Source organism: Anomalospiza imberbis, chromosome 1, assembly GCF_031753505.1.
Source record: "Anomalospiza imberbis isolate Cuckoo-Finch-1a 21T00152 chromosome 1, ASM3175350v1, whole genome shotgun sequence".
Classification (NCBI taxonomy): domain Eukaryota; kingdom Metazoa; phylum Chordata; class Aves; order Passeriformes; family Viduidae; genus Anomalospiza; species Anomalospiza imberbis.
Window position 1 is genome coordinate 132,772,444 of NC_089681.1, and position 14,153 is coordinate 132,786,596.

Genomic DNA, 14,153 nt, shown 5'->3' on the forward strand with positions numbered 1-14,153 from the left:
TGGATGAAAATATCTTAACAGAAAAGAAGATTTGAAGCTTAGTTCTGTATCTTGTCCTTTGTCTGTAATTACAAAAGTTCCATCACCTCATAAGGAATTAATTGCTTTTTTGATGAAAAGTTATTATACAATTTTCTTTATTCATCCCTAGCATTAAAACATAGGGGTAGTTTACGTCAGAGATATGCAGTGAAATGTGTAGGACTTCGCTTTCAGTAAGTTGCAACAAAAGTTTTCATGAAAAAGTGTTTTGTCTTTTATTTGTGTGGTTGTTCTTTCCCGTTGAAACCAAATCGCATGATTTCTTGCCAGAAATCATCAGAGAAACCTAATCTAAATTACTATGATCTAACTAGAAATAAAAATCACTAAATAACCCTGTTGACACTTCCTGTGACAACCCTGATTTACTGTTTGTCTAAATTACAAGTTGATTACATTTCCTAGACTTTTGGAAACCCTCAGAATTTTGAATGCGCCACAGTTTTTGAAATACCTTCCATTCTGTCTTAAACTATGCTTGTATAAAAATTAAGATTTTACTTCGGTAACCGTCAGTGGGAATTGGCTAGTGACAGAAATGAGCATTACTTTAAAAATTGAGCATTTTACAGAATAGTATTATCCATTATAATTCCTCTATTAACACTTGTCATAAAGTCACTTCACTCTTCAAAAGCCTATTTTGTTCAAAATCTTAAGGGATCATTCTTTTTATGCATACAGAGTGTCATTCTAATACAGTTTGCTTTCATGTATTTTGTTTTTTTCCCCCTCTTTTCTTTATGTCAGATAACTTTGGATACCTTTATAGATTTCATTGAGTCTGACTTCTGAAAACATGAAATTGGGAATTATTTATTCTCATTCAAATAATAAATGTGATGTGAAATCAGTTTCACAGCAGATGAATTTCCTAGAGGTTGCTTTATAATATCTTATGAAGTTCACAGAATAATGTCTGGCAAATTAATTTAAGTGGTCAAAGTTAAACCATAGCTACAGAGAGACTATGCTCTGTATTGTGGCTCTAAGCTCATAAATTGGTCATATTTTCAGTTCTAAGTGTATACCTATGGTACTATTACATTTTCTGTGTTGTTAATGAGTTCATGTTATATTTCAAAATATTGGGTTCCCCAGGTGCATAGATAAATGTTTAAAAATTAATGTGGGTGACTAGATTTTAAACAACACAATCATAATGATAATCAGCATAAGGGTATTCTGAATTCAATTCCTCCTAGACAACTGTGTCCTGTCACTTCTAACTTCAGATATTTTTAATCCCTTTAAAACATATTACTGCTTAAGGTGCAAGAGTGCAGCTTTCGTAAAGGAAATATTGGTGGAAGATGTTATAGAAGGATGTCCTCAGCCCGTGTGTCTGTCAGGACTGGGGGCATGGACACAGGTGGATTTGGAGACTGAAGATCCTTGCACATTCAGTAGTGACATCCACAAGTGCACAGTCCAATCCCATGAAAAATTAGTGTATTTGGGTTTATCTTAGTATTTGCTGTGTAATTAAATAAACTCACTGCCTCTTTTTCTAAATTTGAACTAATAAATAAGTAATTAATTGCAGGTAGTTAATCATTCATACTTTGAAAACAAATTGAAAATTATATTTAAACTGCTGTCTGTTTGCCAGTAAACATTACAGTGGAAGGAGATTTGTCATTTTGGAATAATAAATTTCCTTGTGTGGCTTTCCAAATAGTAGATGTTTTTGTTTGTCCTGTTTCCCATTTCTAACCATTTTATTCCTATTTGTACCAGTACTGTAGCATTGTCCCCATTTTAATCTAAAATACCCAAAAGCCTCTGGTAATGTAAAGAATATTTGTGTGTATCCTGAGGGAAAAATAAGAATCCCATACTACTGTGAGAGCAATAAAAAGCAATGCTGTCATTTATTGTTGTCATTCATATGAAATATATTTTATGCTAAAATGGCCCATCTGGAGCATATCCACAGTAGGGGACATTTACCTGTCTTCTTTTAGCATACACATTTATTTTGTTTAATGGACATAATATATAAATGAAGTGTAATCATTTTTATTTACTCTGGTGATGTCAGCATCAGTAATAAATCTACAATTCACATGCAACTTCAAAATAGCAGAAACAAATTTGTCAGTGTTAATACATTTAGACTGATATTATTCTTTTATTGGTTTAAAGCCATTCCTTGCATCTTTTAAGTTTTTCTCTCCTGTTACAGGATAATAAATTTCAGGAGTAATGTTTAAAAGGTCTCTGTACATATCATATGAAAAATGGTTCTTGTTGAGTATAACCTTTCTTTATAAATAAATTACAACAAAAATAGTAGAACTAACAGTACTCTGAAGCAGAACTGTCATAATTTTGCCACTATTTATACTTCATTAATGTGCAGGAATTTTTTACTGAAGTGAGGAAAAATCTGAAAAATACATTAGAAATGTTATACAGCATTTCTGAAACTGAACGTGTGTGTAGCATGTAAAATAAAGATTTTAAACAATGGCAAAGAAATAACAGTGTTTGAACTCTGCTGGATCAGCAAAAACTTTTTTTAAAGTGCATGGTTTGAGAAGGCTTTATTATTTTTATAGGTAGGGGTTTATTATTTAGTTAAACTTGATTTCTTATCAAATCTTTTACTAATCACCTGCTGGATATTTATCACTCAGCAACAAACAGAAGAGAGCAGGTTTATTTAGTCTTCCAGAGAGTATTTCACAAACGCCAACTTCTCCTATTCCCTGGCAGTAGAAAATAATTAAGCAAATATAGTGAAGCAGACTTATCAATGAAGCAATAGTATAGTAGACTTATCTACTATATAGTAGACTTATCAATGAAGCAATAAATACTGCTTCATTGATAAGTCTAATGAAGCAGTAGAATATTTTTCTTTAAGAGGTTCCATAGCTCATTTCTTACCTGCCTAATTGTTTTCATCATACTGAAATTTGTATGAGTCTATATTTTTTTTTACATGAATGGTATTATATTTAAGCATGATTAATATTATTGCAATAAGTACCAAAGGAGGTAGTCATAATGTGCCACTTATGATAATGTCTTGCCATCATTTAATATCACAGTGATGTTTCAGTGAATTTACGCCATTGTGAAGCCATCCATTCTGTTATGGTTCACTATGATTAATGTGACCACCAGTGAAAGCTAATAATAATTAGTCACTTTAGTAAATTGTCATTAAATAGACTATATCCCCCACAATAAATTTAATCTAATTTTAAGTGAGAAATATGGCAAATGACTCCTCTATCAATTAATAAGAAATATTTAATGAGAAGTGGAAGTATACTATACACTAAAAAATGCTTTTGTAATTCTTGTTTTCCTAGATTTTGGTGAAAGGTATCGTAGGAGATGGTTTCACCGGAGACATTGGACTTGATGATGTGTCTTTTCTGGGCTGTACTCTTTACAATGGTAAGAGTTGAAATGCACATCTCCAAGCTGTGAGCTAATTCGTTGCTGTCAGTTGTAAATATTGCTACTAGAAAAGTAAAAACGAGGTTAAAATGTCAGTCAGGAAATCCAGACTTGTTTCCCTGCTTCTCAGACTCATATCCAGGCATCAGGACAAAATAGGTTCTGCTGTGCATGTAAGGTCCAAAAGAGATCCTTAGTGAGAAGTGTGCAGCTTCTATACTCTTTTAGATCATGACTCCTAGAAGGTAACAGAAACTTGGTTGTGTGTAAATGAACTGAACTTTCATTCTGCCAATTCCGTTTGATACAGCTTTCCCCTCCCCCTCTTAGTGTACTTATTGTGCCAATTGCTCTCACATGACAGCACACAATTAGTACAAGTGATAGAGCAACCGGTTTTCAAAAGTGATTATTACCAATGGTAGAACAGTCTCTACAGAATTGTAAAATAATATATCCCAAAATACATGTACTTCAAGATGCCAGACTCAGCATGTGGAGTTCACCACACAATAGATTTTAAGGGGGGTACTGTCAGCTGCAGCAGGCATTGCAGGGTTATATACAGTGTGACAGTTCCTCTAAAGTCATGACAGGGCTGTAGAGCAGCAAACAATTTAAAACAGTGTCTGAATATTGGTATCCTAGCACTTACTCCAAAACATACTAGTGTAGATGCATTTTGTTCTGCTCCTCCAAAGATTTCTTACAGATATAATTAGTTCTACTAGGAATATCAAATATGTATGGTATTTCTTTTGCAGATAATTATCTAATGTTTTAATATATTTATACAGGGTAAAGCAGGTATTATTTTGGATATGAAGGATTTTTGTAAATATTCAGTTAATGAATTGTGCCTTATATTCAGGGAATAACATCTTAATCAGAAAATCCATAAATAATTTCAAATTACTTAGGAAGAAAACTTTAAAATTAAACAAGAAATTGGCAAACATAGAGGGTCAGAGTTTCAAAGTTTCAAATTAAGAAAAAAAAAACCCTCATTGTGTGTGGAAAGATAAATTGAAAATACTTAAGTATAATGGTGGACAGGAATCAGGTTTTGTGTTCTGTATATTTTTGAAATTGAGAGCAATTTTTGAGACAGTCTAAGGTCTTGCTTTTGTTTCATCTCATCCATGCCATAAAAATATTCCAATTAAAAAAAAAAACCAACCCCCCCCCCAAAAAAAAAAAAACCAAAAACGCCCCAAACAAAAACAAACAAACAAAAAAGAAAAAATCACCAGTCAAAGGTACTGTGGGAATAGCCTGCAATATAGACAACAACGATGGCACATCCCACCATATTTAACACCAATGGGATCAGGTTGAAAAAGCAGGATTCCCCTGTCCCTGCACACTAGAATCAAGTAGTGCCCAATTGCTCTAGGTCCACTTTAAGTGACCAAATACTGACAGGGAGAGATGGGCTTGGCAGCTTGGTGGTAAAGTCTCTCATAAGTAACATTAAAGTTGTTGAATCTTTTGAATTTTGAGTGTACTGCTTCAACCTGTCATTGGAATGCCCTGACCAAAGGCTATTCAGTGATGCTTGCTCTGGACAAAATGGTATTCAATAAAAGTACAGAAAATAAATTGTTTCAAAAGAGAGGAGGTATCAGATCCTCCTTTCTTTTCAGGTGTTGTGTGTATGGTTATTCAAAATTTCTTCTTCCATTTCAGTGTATCAGGAGCAGAGCCTTAAATGTGGCATTTGTATTTAAAAATTTCTGACCAATAAGGTCCTTGCTGTTATTCTGAGTTGTAGATAAATTTGTCAATTCATACAATTCTTACTTCAAAACATTCCTTCCTCTCTAAGTCTTTTGTTTGAGTTTTAGGACATTTTGAGAGTATCATTCATTTGATTGGAAAATAATTTATTTGATGTCATAGATTTGCTTTCTACCCTACAAAAAAGAAATGGGTAATTTATTATCAATATTAGTGCTCCAGCTGTCAGGGATAAAAAAAAATAAATCCTTGCTATCCCTGACACATTTAATATGAAAAGTCTTCACATGTACTTTTTTAATTAACTCAGGTCTATTGCTCAGGTGCATTGTGCACTACAGCTAATAATTTCATAAATTATTAAATTTTAAAAAGGATTTTTATAATGGAAATTCCTTTTATGGACAATAATAGCAAAGGTTTTCAAGAAAAGAGAGTAAGCTTGAAGAAAGGTGCATAGTAAAGAATAGGAGGATGAAAAAAGACAATTGATTTGAAAGTAGTGGTAATGAGTTTGAATGAAATCTAAAGGAGGTGGTGGAACAAGGTGGTGACCTCAGAATAATTTCTCTAATGAGAGAATAATTTTTTTCAGCGATAAATTTACAAGGTAAGAAGGTTACATAGTAATTTCCACAGTTGCTTGTAGTAATCAACATGTTGAAAAACCCATTATCATCTGAGCAATCTGTTAGCTTTGGTGCCCTGGGAAAATCAGCTTCTGTGATTGCTGTGTGAGTGTCAGCATTAGTTTTTTGAAATTACTCAGTGGGTTAAACCAAATTTGAAAGACCGGCAAGAGGTGTAAATCCTGCAAGTGTCAAAAACTGTATGGATGGTGTGACAAAACCAGGGCTTTCCATTGAGGAAAGCTCCAATTCAGCTCCTGCTGAACAGCATTTCAGTCACTCAACGGTCCAGGCATGATTCCAGTAAAGCCATACCCTGGAAAAAGGGGGACAGTGGTAAAGGAAGAAATCATTATGAAGCTGGAATGCCTTAGTCCAGGTGCTCAACATCCTTTTGGCTCCTTTTCCAAAGGATACTTGCCCACTATTTCTACAACTACTTCAGGAACTTCAGTTCCTGCCACGCTCCCCATGAACAACTGTACAGAGAAGGAGTTTGTCTGTCGAGCCTCTGGCCACTGCATCCAGATGATCCAGAAGTGTGATTTTAGACCTGACTGCTCTGATAAATCTGATGAATCAGCTTGTGGTGAGTGGGTCAAATCATGTTCTTTGCTACCTTACTAGTTTGTGTGTCTTAAGCTCTATCTTATCTTCATAATTTGGTATTAGCACCTAGATGCTATTTTAATGTGATTTTCCCCAGGAACATAGTTACATTTTACTCTTAATATGTGTGATGTAATGCACTTTCTGCCTTCTGATTCAGACTCAACACTTCAAGTTACTACTGAAATGTGGTATGGGAAGGAATCCTCAGTTCCCTAATGATTGGTAACCATACATGACAATTTGAAGTGAGCATATTTTCTTAAAATGTCCACTAGTCCAGACTGGAAGAGAGAAAAACTTTAGAGTTTTATCTTTGAGGTGGACATCTGGGAGAACTGCATCCACTTTTTAACTGCTTCAATGAGTATGGGTTTTGGTTGGTTGTTGGGATTTTTTTAATACAAAATTGTTTCAGCATCAGCAATAATTGTGAAATTCAGCCTACTCCGCACAGAGATGAGTTCCAGCCTGTAAAGCTCTGATAGTCTTATGGAACACTGTAAGGGGGATGATGGACAAGGTCCACACATGATGTGCCATAAAGATCTAAGACAATTGTTGATAGTTTCTGAGTTGCAGCAGTTCATACTGGAGCATTTTAGAAGCTATTAATGACTTCCTTTTGCCTCAAATAAATAGTTCTTGCAAGTACCAAAGCCAGTTAACGAGGGGGATAGACATCTAGAGACGGTGACCTTATCAGCCTAAGCAAGCAAAATTATTGTCACTGAAAATGAAAACTCTTAATTCATTACACATTGTGAAGGGAATTCAATCACCTCTCAGGGCTGAGGGCTCAGTGAGGAAAAGTGTCATTCGCTCCCTTATGTCTATTTCCTATGTGGGAATAACTGGAAGAAAAGAATCTGATGTTTAAGTACCGTGGTTAGTTTCCTATAGTGTGAAAAAACTCTTCAACAGCCATTGAAATCTTGCCCTGAAACATGAATGCAGAACCCTCTGAATATTTCTCCTCGCAGAACATTATCTCACAAAACATCTTTTTCTTCTAAGCAAGATGAATACTGTGGAGAATACACCTTTACATATTTGCTTCATCTGAGGTCTCACATCACTAAGATGGGAATTTATCACTTAAATGACAATGCTGGACTACGACTTAAAAATGTCCAGACTGAAACAGAAATATGGTCACAGGAAGGTGTTATCTTTCTCAGAGGCACTTTAAATATAATGTTTACAGAGCATGTTCAAAAGGGGAATAAGCATTTAACACAACTCATCATTTTCAGGAAACATCACAAATCTTCATGTGGGCAACCCATGAGATCACACTGGCTGCAGTTTGCTTCCTTAGTGAGGATAAAAAAACCTATAAATCAAAACTCACACTCTCTTTAGTCTACCATTTTTAGCCTTCAAGTAAGGAAGCATCAGGCACATTCTAGCAAAAAAACAGGAAATCTTAACGCAGCATTTTTATGGGTTTATGGGTTAAAATAAATTCTTGTTCCCCTTGCACAAGTCTTACTGCAGTCACTTAAACTTAAGTGTAATAATCTGTTTCAAAGTTCTGGAGAGTGACTAAACTCAACTTGGACCATGTGCTAGAGAATAAATATTCACAGCAGAAATGGAAAATAAAATTAGTTTCTTTATCCTAAGTAGGGTCAGTAGTGAGCTCACTTTGATGCTCAGGAAGCAAAAGCTCTTTGGAAGGCAGCTGCATGTTTTTTTTTTAGTAAGACAACAATACAGTATTTGATACCAATACCAAATAAATGCATTTTTATATAACTTTCAAGTTTTGTGAGGACTGCTTTAAATCTGGTTTGAGTTTCTTTTTTTTTTTTTTAGAGTTATGGTCATGGACTTTGTAGACAATCTACAATGATTTGCTAATGTCACTGGTCTACAGGACTGGAGACAGAACTTTACAGCAGGTCACATTCTCAGCTGATGAATTTTACATGAATTTACATGTATATTACATGACAGATTATTAGAATTACCTGAAACATTGCCTGGTCAGAACTCACATGAAGGTAGATACTGAAGTGCAAAGGAATTGGTATATTCCCAAAATTAGAATCAGTCTAATAGAGGAGAAAATATAAAATTCATGTATTATCTGTAAGGAAAAAAACTTTGCATGTTAGTAATGTGTTCAGTAATCATGGATAATATAAATAGAATCCTTTTTATTTCCATGTTGCTTTTTGGGTTGTAACATGAATTAATGATTTTCAATTTTTATATAAACATGAGTAATCACTGCTAATCTCCAAAGTTATGGAAGTCTGTGACTTTGAAGATACAGACCTGTGTGGATGGCATCAACCAGCCTTGGAGCAGATGTCAGGAAATTACTCCATAATTTTCACAAAGGCATTCAAGTGGCAACTTGGAAGAGGAGCAAATCTCTACCCTGAGGAAGAACAACACTGCCCATTAACTGATCATACTACGTGAGTACATTTTCTCGGCTGCTTGAGTCTCATCTAGAATGTGTGATCTTAACCACATATAGATTGTCAAGGGGGAAAATTGCTGCATTTACAATATTAAAGCAGTTTACTGATTTTTTAATGACATGTAATTAACTGACAATAGGTGAAGTAGGTATGCAGGATCAATATTACAGATTAATCAAAATAAATCATTAATAAGGAGGTAAAAAATTCTAAACACCCTTCTATAAGTAATTCCCAAAAGTGTCTGTGCCTCCCTCTCCAGAGAAACATGTACGCTCCTCCCACAGGATATGTGGAGTACAAGCATGTTCCCCCTTATGGGAAGTTTGGAAGACAAGGCTGCTCCAGTGTTACCCTCCTTCCAGCGCCCCAAACTGCCAGCCCAGCAGTTGGCTGCAGGCTGTTGGCAGCACCCAGGGAGTCTGGCGCTCTGTCTGGTCTCTGCAGTGGTTGTGGCACCCGCAAGGGGACCTCTGGCATATCTAAACTGGGTGTTGGCCACTGCTCATTGCACTGCATTATCAATTCCTCCTATTAGAAATTTTCATCCTACTTTTACACTTCTTTTGAAGCTGACTTCTCTTTTGAAAGCTGGCTTTGTAATTATTTTGGCACTGCTTAATTTAGTTCATTATGGTCATCCACTTGATTAGTTTGAGGTGAATACCTTCTCAGTCTTTATTCACACAGAAAATTTATGGTCACTTTTCTACCTTACTAGATATTGTTAGTTGTTAGCTGTTGCCTCCAATTTTGTTATTGTTATTGTGCTATTGTTCATTTCCCAGCAGTTTTGCCCAAGGGTGGGCTGTACAAGTGAACACAAAATGTCCTGTGAATTCTGCACTCATTTAACTAAAGCAGTTCAAAACTACTGTAGTTAGAGCTAAACTCCAGTTTAGCTGGTATTTTTTTACCACTTCTCTTTATTTTACCAATTCTCTGGTTAATGATATAAGTTCATATTAAAATGTAAAATATTTCTATTATCTCAGTGAAGATTTGTAAATTAATGTTGCATTCTGGGTAGATTGCTTAAGATAGTTACTAGCTCCTCTGAGGATACTCCTTTGATTTATCTGAAGGAGCAAAAATAAGCTTTTCTGCATGAACATTTGGTTTTAAATGTTTGGGGTTTTTTTATTTTTTAAGTAAGAAAGGTGTTTAAAAAATGCATTACTCCAGTGTATTTCAGTTAAAAGTAACAGTAAGAGTTATTAAAAAAAATCCCTACAGGTAACTAGTAAATGTAATAAATACAATCAATTTTAAATGTTATACAACTTCATTAATAAGTAAATTTTTGTACAGTATAATTACTCTGAACAGAAAAATACTTGCCTGAATTTAGTGACATTTATTCTTAGTTTCTGTGACAATAGCCCACAGAGTGCAAAGACGGTCTTTAAATTAAGACCACTTCAACAAAATCTTTGCTATATTGCTACTAGTTTAAAATGACATTATTTTGCATTCACTCAGCCTGAATTTCTATAACTAATAAAGAGTGAGCTCAATATGATAGTTTCACTGTGTATTTCATTAAAATTACTTTATTTTTACAAAGATCCCAAAACAATAATATTAAACTCAAAAAAATCATTCAACAATAACAAAGAATTACAGGGCTGTCAAGCTGTTTTTAGGTCTCCACATTATCTATGACAAGGAAGTGTATCCCATAACAAAGAAGAGCAACCGTTTACAATAAATTAGCTGTCAAATCTTTCATTGACTACTCTTTAGTTGTTGTATATTAGCCAATACCAGCCCTGTATGTGTACTTAGTAAATCCTCCCACAACTTTTCCAGTATAGGTTTACCTTGGCACAGTGATACATGGAATTGTATTACTGGTTTTCAAAATATTTTCAAGGTTTAATGCAACTAACGGTATATTGTAAAGGACTGGTGAAAAGAGAAAGTAAATGATCCATAGAGATTACAGTTTTCAGGCAACTCTGTAATGTATTGCTCTTGTGATATTTCACATGAGATGCAATTTGGTTCTGTGGTTTCCCTCTTCCCTTTGTTTATTGGCCTATAGAGAAGTACAGAAAATAGATGTTTCCAAATTACCACAGGAGATGCAGAGCAGCAGTTTTGTTGAATTAAAGCCCTGCAACATTTCACTTTATTTTCTCATCCATTTTCCCCAAATTTCAACTGGTTAGATGAGGCAAGCTGTATTACTGTAATCCACTATGTTTGCAAATTAAAATAAAATATGCAGGACTGTGTATAGAAATGTTTGGATTCATTCTGATGCAAGAGAAGTTGGCAGTGCAGCTTACAATGAGTTCTTTCAGCAAAAATACCTGTCAATACTTGTAGTCAAACCATCTGCTTCCCCAGAATAAGTACTTGGGCTAGCCACATGTAGGCTGGTGAATTGTGAGGTGAAGGTGTGAGTCTTTGTAGCTGTAATTACATTAATTAAGTGAAAGTAATGACTTTGGAAATAGAGGGAACAGCTTGTATGCATATATAGAAACCAAAGGCTGGAGGAATAGAAGCCATTATGGGAGTCTGCTATTGGAGCCTGGCTTGAGCTGGAAAAAGCCTGTAATGTGTTGTGCAAAGGGCTGGGTGACATTGGCACTGTGCACTAAAAAGACCACTATTCATATTCGAATGTAGAGCTGCTGTGATGTGTTTCTATACTCAGGAAATGGAATTCTCTATTGCAGTTAAGTTTCTAAAAGCTGCAAAAATAAAAGTATCAGTTTGTGTAGGCTTAAGCAAGTGTATTAAATTGACACCAGCAAATGGATGTTTGCTGGTTTGTTTCCTTTTTAAAAAATCTGGTTAGTGATGTAGCAAATTCTCTGACACAAATGATATTTGGTTACAACTGTTAATTGAAAACTTTGTAGTCACTTAATTGAAATGATAATTCATGCATCAAATCTAATAAATCAAAACAAAAATGAATGCAGAGATAAAACGAAGCTGACATGATAATTACTGCTGTGTAAATAGTTCCCCTGATAAACATATTTCTGTCATTCTTTTGTGTCTCCTTTTCAGACAATCATTATCAGAATTCAGGAAAGTCAGGAAAATTAAAGGTTTTAAGTAATATGCTTAAGCCCAGCAGTTTTTTCAGCAGTCAAGAAATGTTTTAAATTTGAGAGTCTAAGAACTTCAAAAGAGGAGAAAACATTTCAAAGTGTTGTGTGTGGTTTTTCTTTTTTCCTTGTTTTTTTTGTTTGTTTGTTTGTTTGTTGTTGGGTTGTTTTTACTTGTGTGTCCAACTTAAATACAAATTACTTTTAAGAATAAGCTAATGGTGAGAAATTATTTGCAGAATGTCAAATCATTTCATTGCAAGCAATCATAATTTAATCAAACTTAATTTTGTATTAAGAAAGAGAATCTACCCAAAGTATTTTTAACCTCTTATATTAGGATGCCAGAGTATGGGATTAAAGTCATAATAAAAATAAATTAAAAAGTGAATAATTTAATAATTTTGTGTAGGTAAAACTTTGCCTAATTTGCCTCATTTTCTTCCTGTAATTTGTATTTATTACTTAAACAAAGCATCAAAACTTTCTGTGATACACTTGAAGCATGGTCACAGAAATTTTCTTCTGGGATTTTGGCTTTTAGGATCCAATAATAAATATACTACAGTTTTATTTAGTACAAGAATTCCTTCTCGTATTCCTAGTGGTTTTCTTTTGAGTAAATTTCTGATGTCAGTGTCCAATTACAGGTCTCAGTATGACTTGTGTTTTGCTGTTTTAAGCACCTTTGGTTCCATTCAGTTTGAATTAACTATTGAACCTCAATCATGTGATAAAATTTAGATGCTCAAGATAGATTTTTTTTTCTCTAGCACTATGCAAAGAACTTGGTCAGTTGGCATCCAGCATTTTACAGACAGCTGGGAACACAAGTAGAGGTTGTCTTCTGCAATAGGAAATAGATTATTGACATTCTTTCAGACACCTGTCTTCCAAAATATTTATGTCTGCTTCATTATGGCGTGACAATCATTTTACATTTTTTGTCTCTGCATTTATTAAGCCTTAATAATAAATTTTAATGGATGTGGAATGTTACTAGGAAAAAAAATTCAAGTCATAATAAGAGAGTTTACTCTTTTTTAGAATAACTAGTTTGAATTTAATATGACACATGTGGCTGTAAGTGAAAAATCTGCATTCCTAATGACTGTTTGCTCTCAATTTTCTTTTATTTTTTTTATCTGTACAGAAATGCTGAAATTTAATTCAAGGAAAGCCTTCCTTTCTTTTTTTTTTTTTTTCTTCTACTTGTTAGATACAGATTTCAGTTACTGACTATTTTGGACCTATTAGAATTTAAGTGGTTGGAAGTGTTCAGCAGAGAAAAATCTTTCTCTGATGCACAGAATTAATTACATTATTGGAGTTCTTATCTTCCTTTAAAAGTATTGGAAATTACATATTTTATAACATTTTAATTTTGAATATAAATTCTTTTTCTGAAACAATATTCTCACAGATGCAATAATCTTTATTCAAGGAAGAATTTTTTTGAAGCCCATGGATATGTTATATGTCAAACTGCAAGAGGTCTGTGAAGGTTTTGTTTTCATGTTGCAACCTATAATAGCCCATCCTGTATTATCTACAGAAGGATAAGTAGTCAAAGAATTTCTGGTACAGACACTGAATACCTAACAAGTGCAGATACAAAAGAAACAAGGTTTTTTTTTCATTCTCCTTCTCTCTCAGCATAAGTCTTCTCATGATTCCTAAAGATAGGTGCAGTCACTGCACACCTTAACTAAAACCTTGGTCCTGCCCATCACGAGTCCCTCTCCTTCCTCCACCACCTGTGGCCTTCTGGCTGAACTGACCTGCACAATGGGAAGTTCATTGAGATGTTGTTACCCAGCCCAAAAGGAGGAACCTTTCAGCAGTTTCCCACAGTACAGAAAAAATTTCTAGTAAAAGGTACAATATGTGGCTTCCCCATTTTACACATAATATTGAGGTTACATTTGACTCTATATTAATATATAAAGATTAACCTGTCCTCATGTCTTTGCCTGTTTCCTTTGGAATATTGTAATAATGAAGTTTGTATGCTTTATCTTTGTATTGCAACTTTAGTTGCTAGAAAATATAACAGGTTTTCTTTATATACCTTCTTAAATTTTACCAGAACCATCATATCATCTGGTTTTGACACTAAGAAACAAGAATTAGTAGGAATCAACAGAAAATGAAGTTAGCATGATGAAAAGGTTGAAGTATCACAGTTTGCTACAACCTTGTGTCAA

At 34.2% G+C, this 14,153-nt stretch overlaps 1 protein-coding gene across 1 annotated transcript in view; it reads left to right on the forward strand.

Annotated features, from left to right (window-relative positions):
• Positions 1 to 14,153, forward strand: part of MALRD1 (MAM and LDL receptor class A domain containing 1) — a 236,655-nt gene that overhangs the window by 73,321 nt on the left and 149,181 nt on the right. The window contains exons 18-20 of the mRNA XM_068212566.1: positions 3,369 to 3,456; positions 6,241 to 6,417; positions 8,692 to 8,869. Of these exons, the coding sequence (XP_068068667.1) occupies positions 3,369 to 3,456; positions 6,241 to 6,417; positions 8,692 to 8,869 (443 nt within the window). The remainder of the gene's footprint in view (positions 1 to 3,368; positions 3,457 to 6,240; positions 6,418 to 8,691; positions 8,870 to 14,153) is intronic.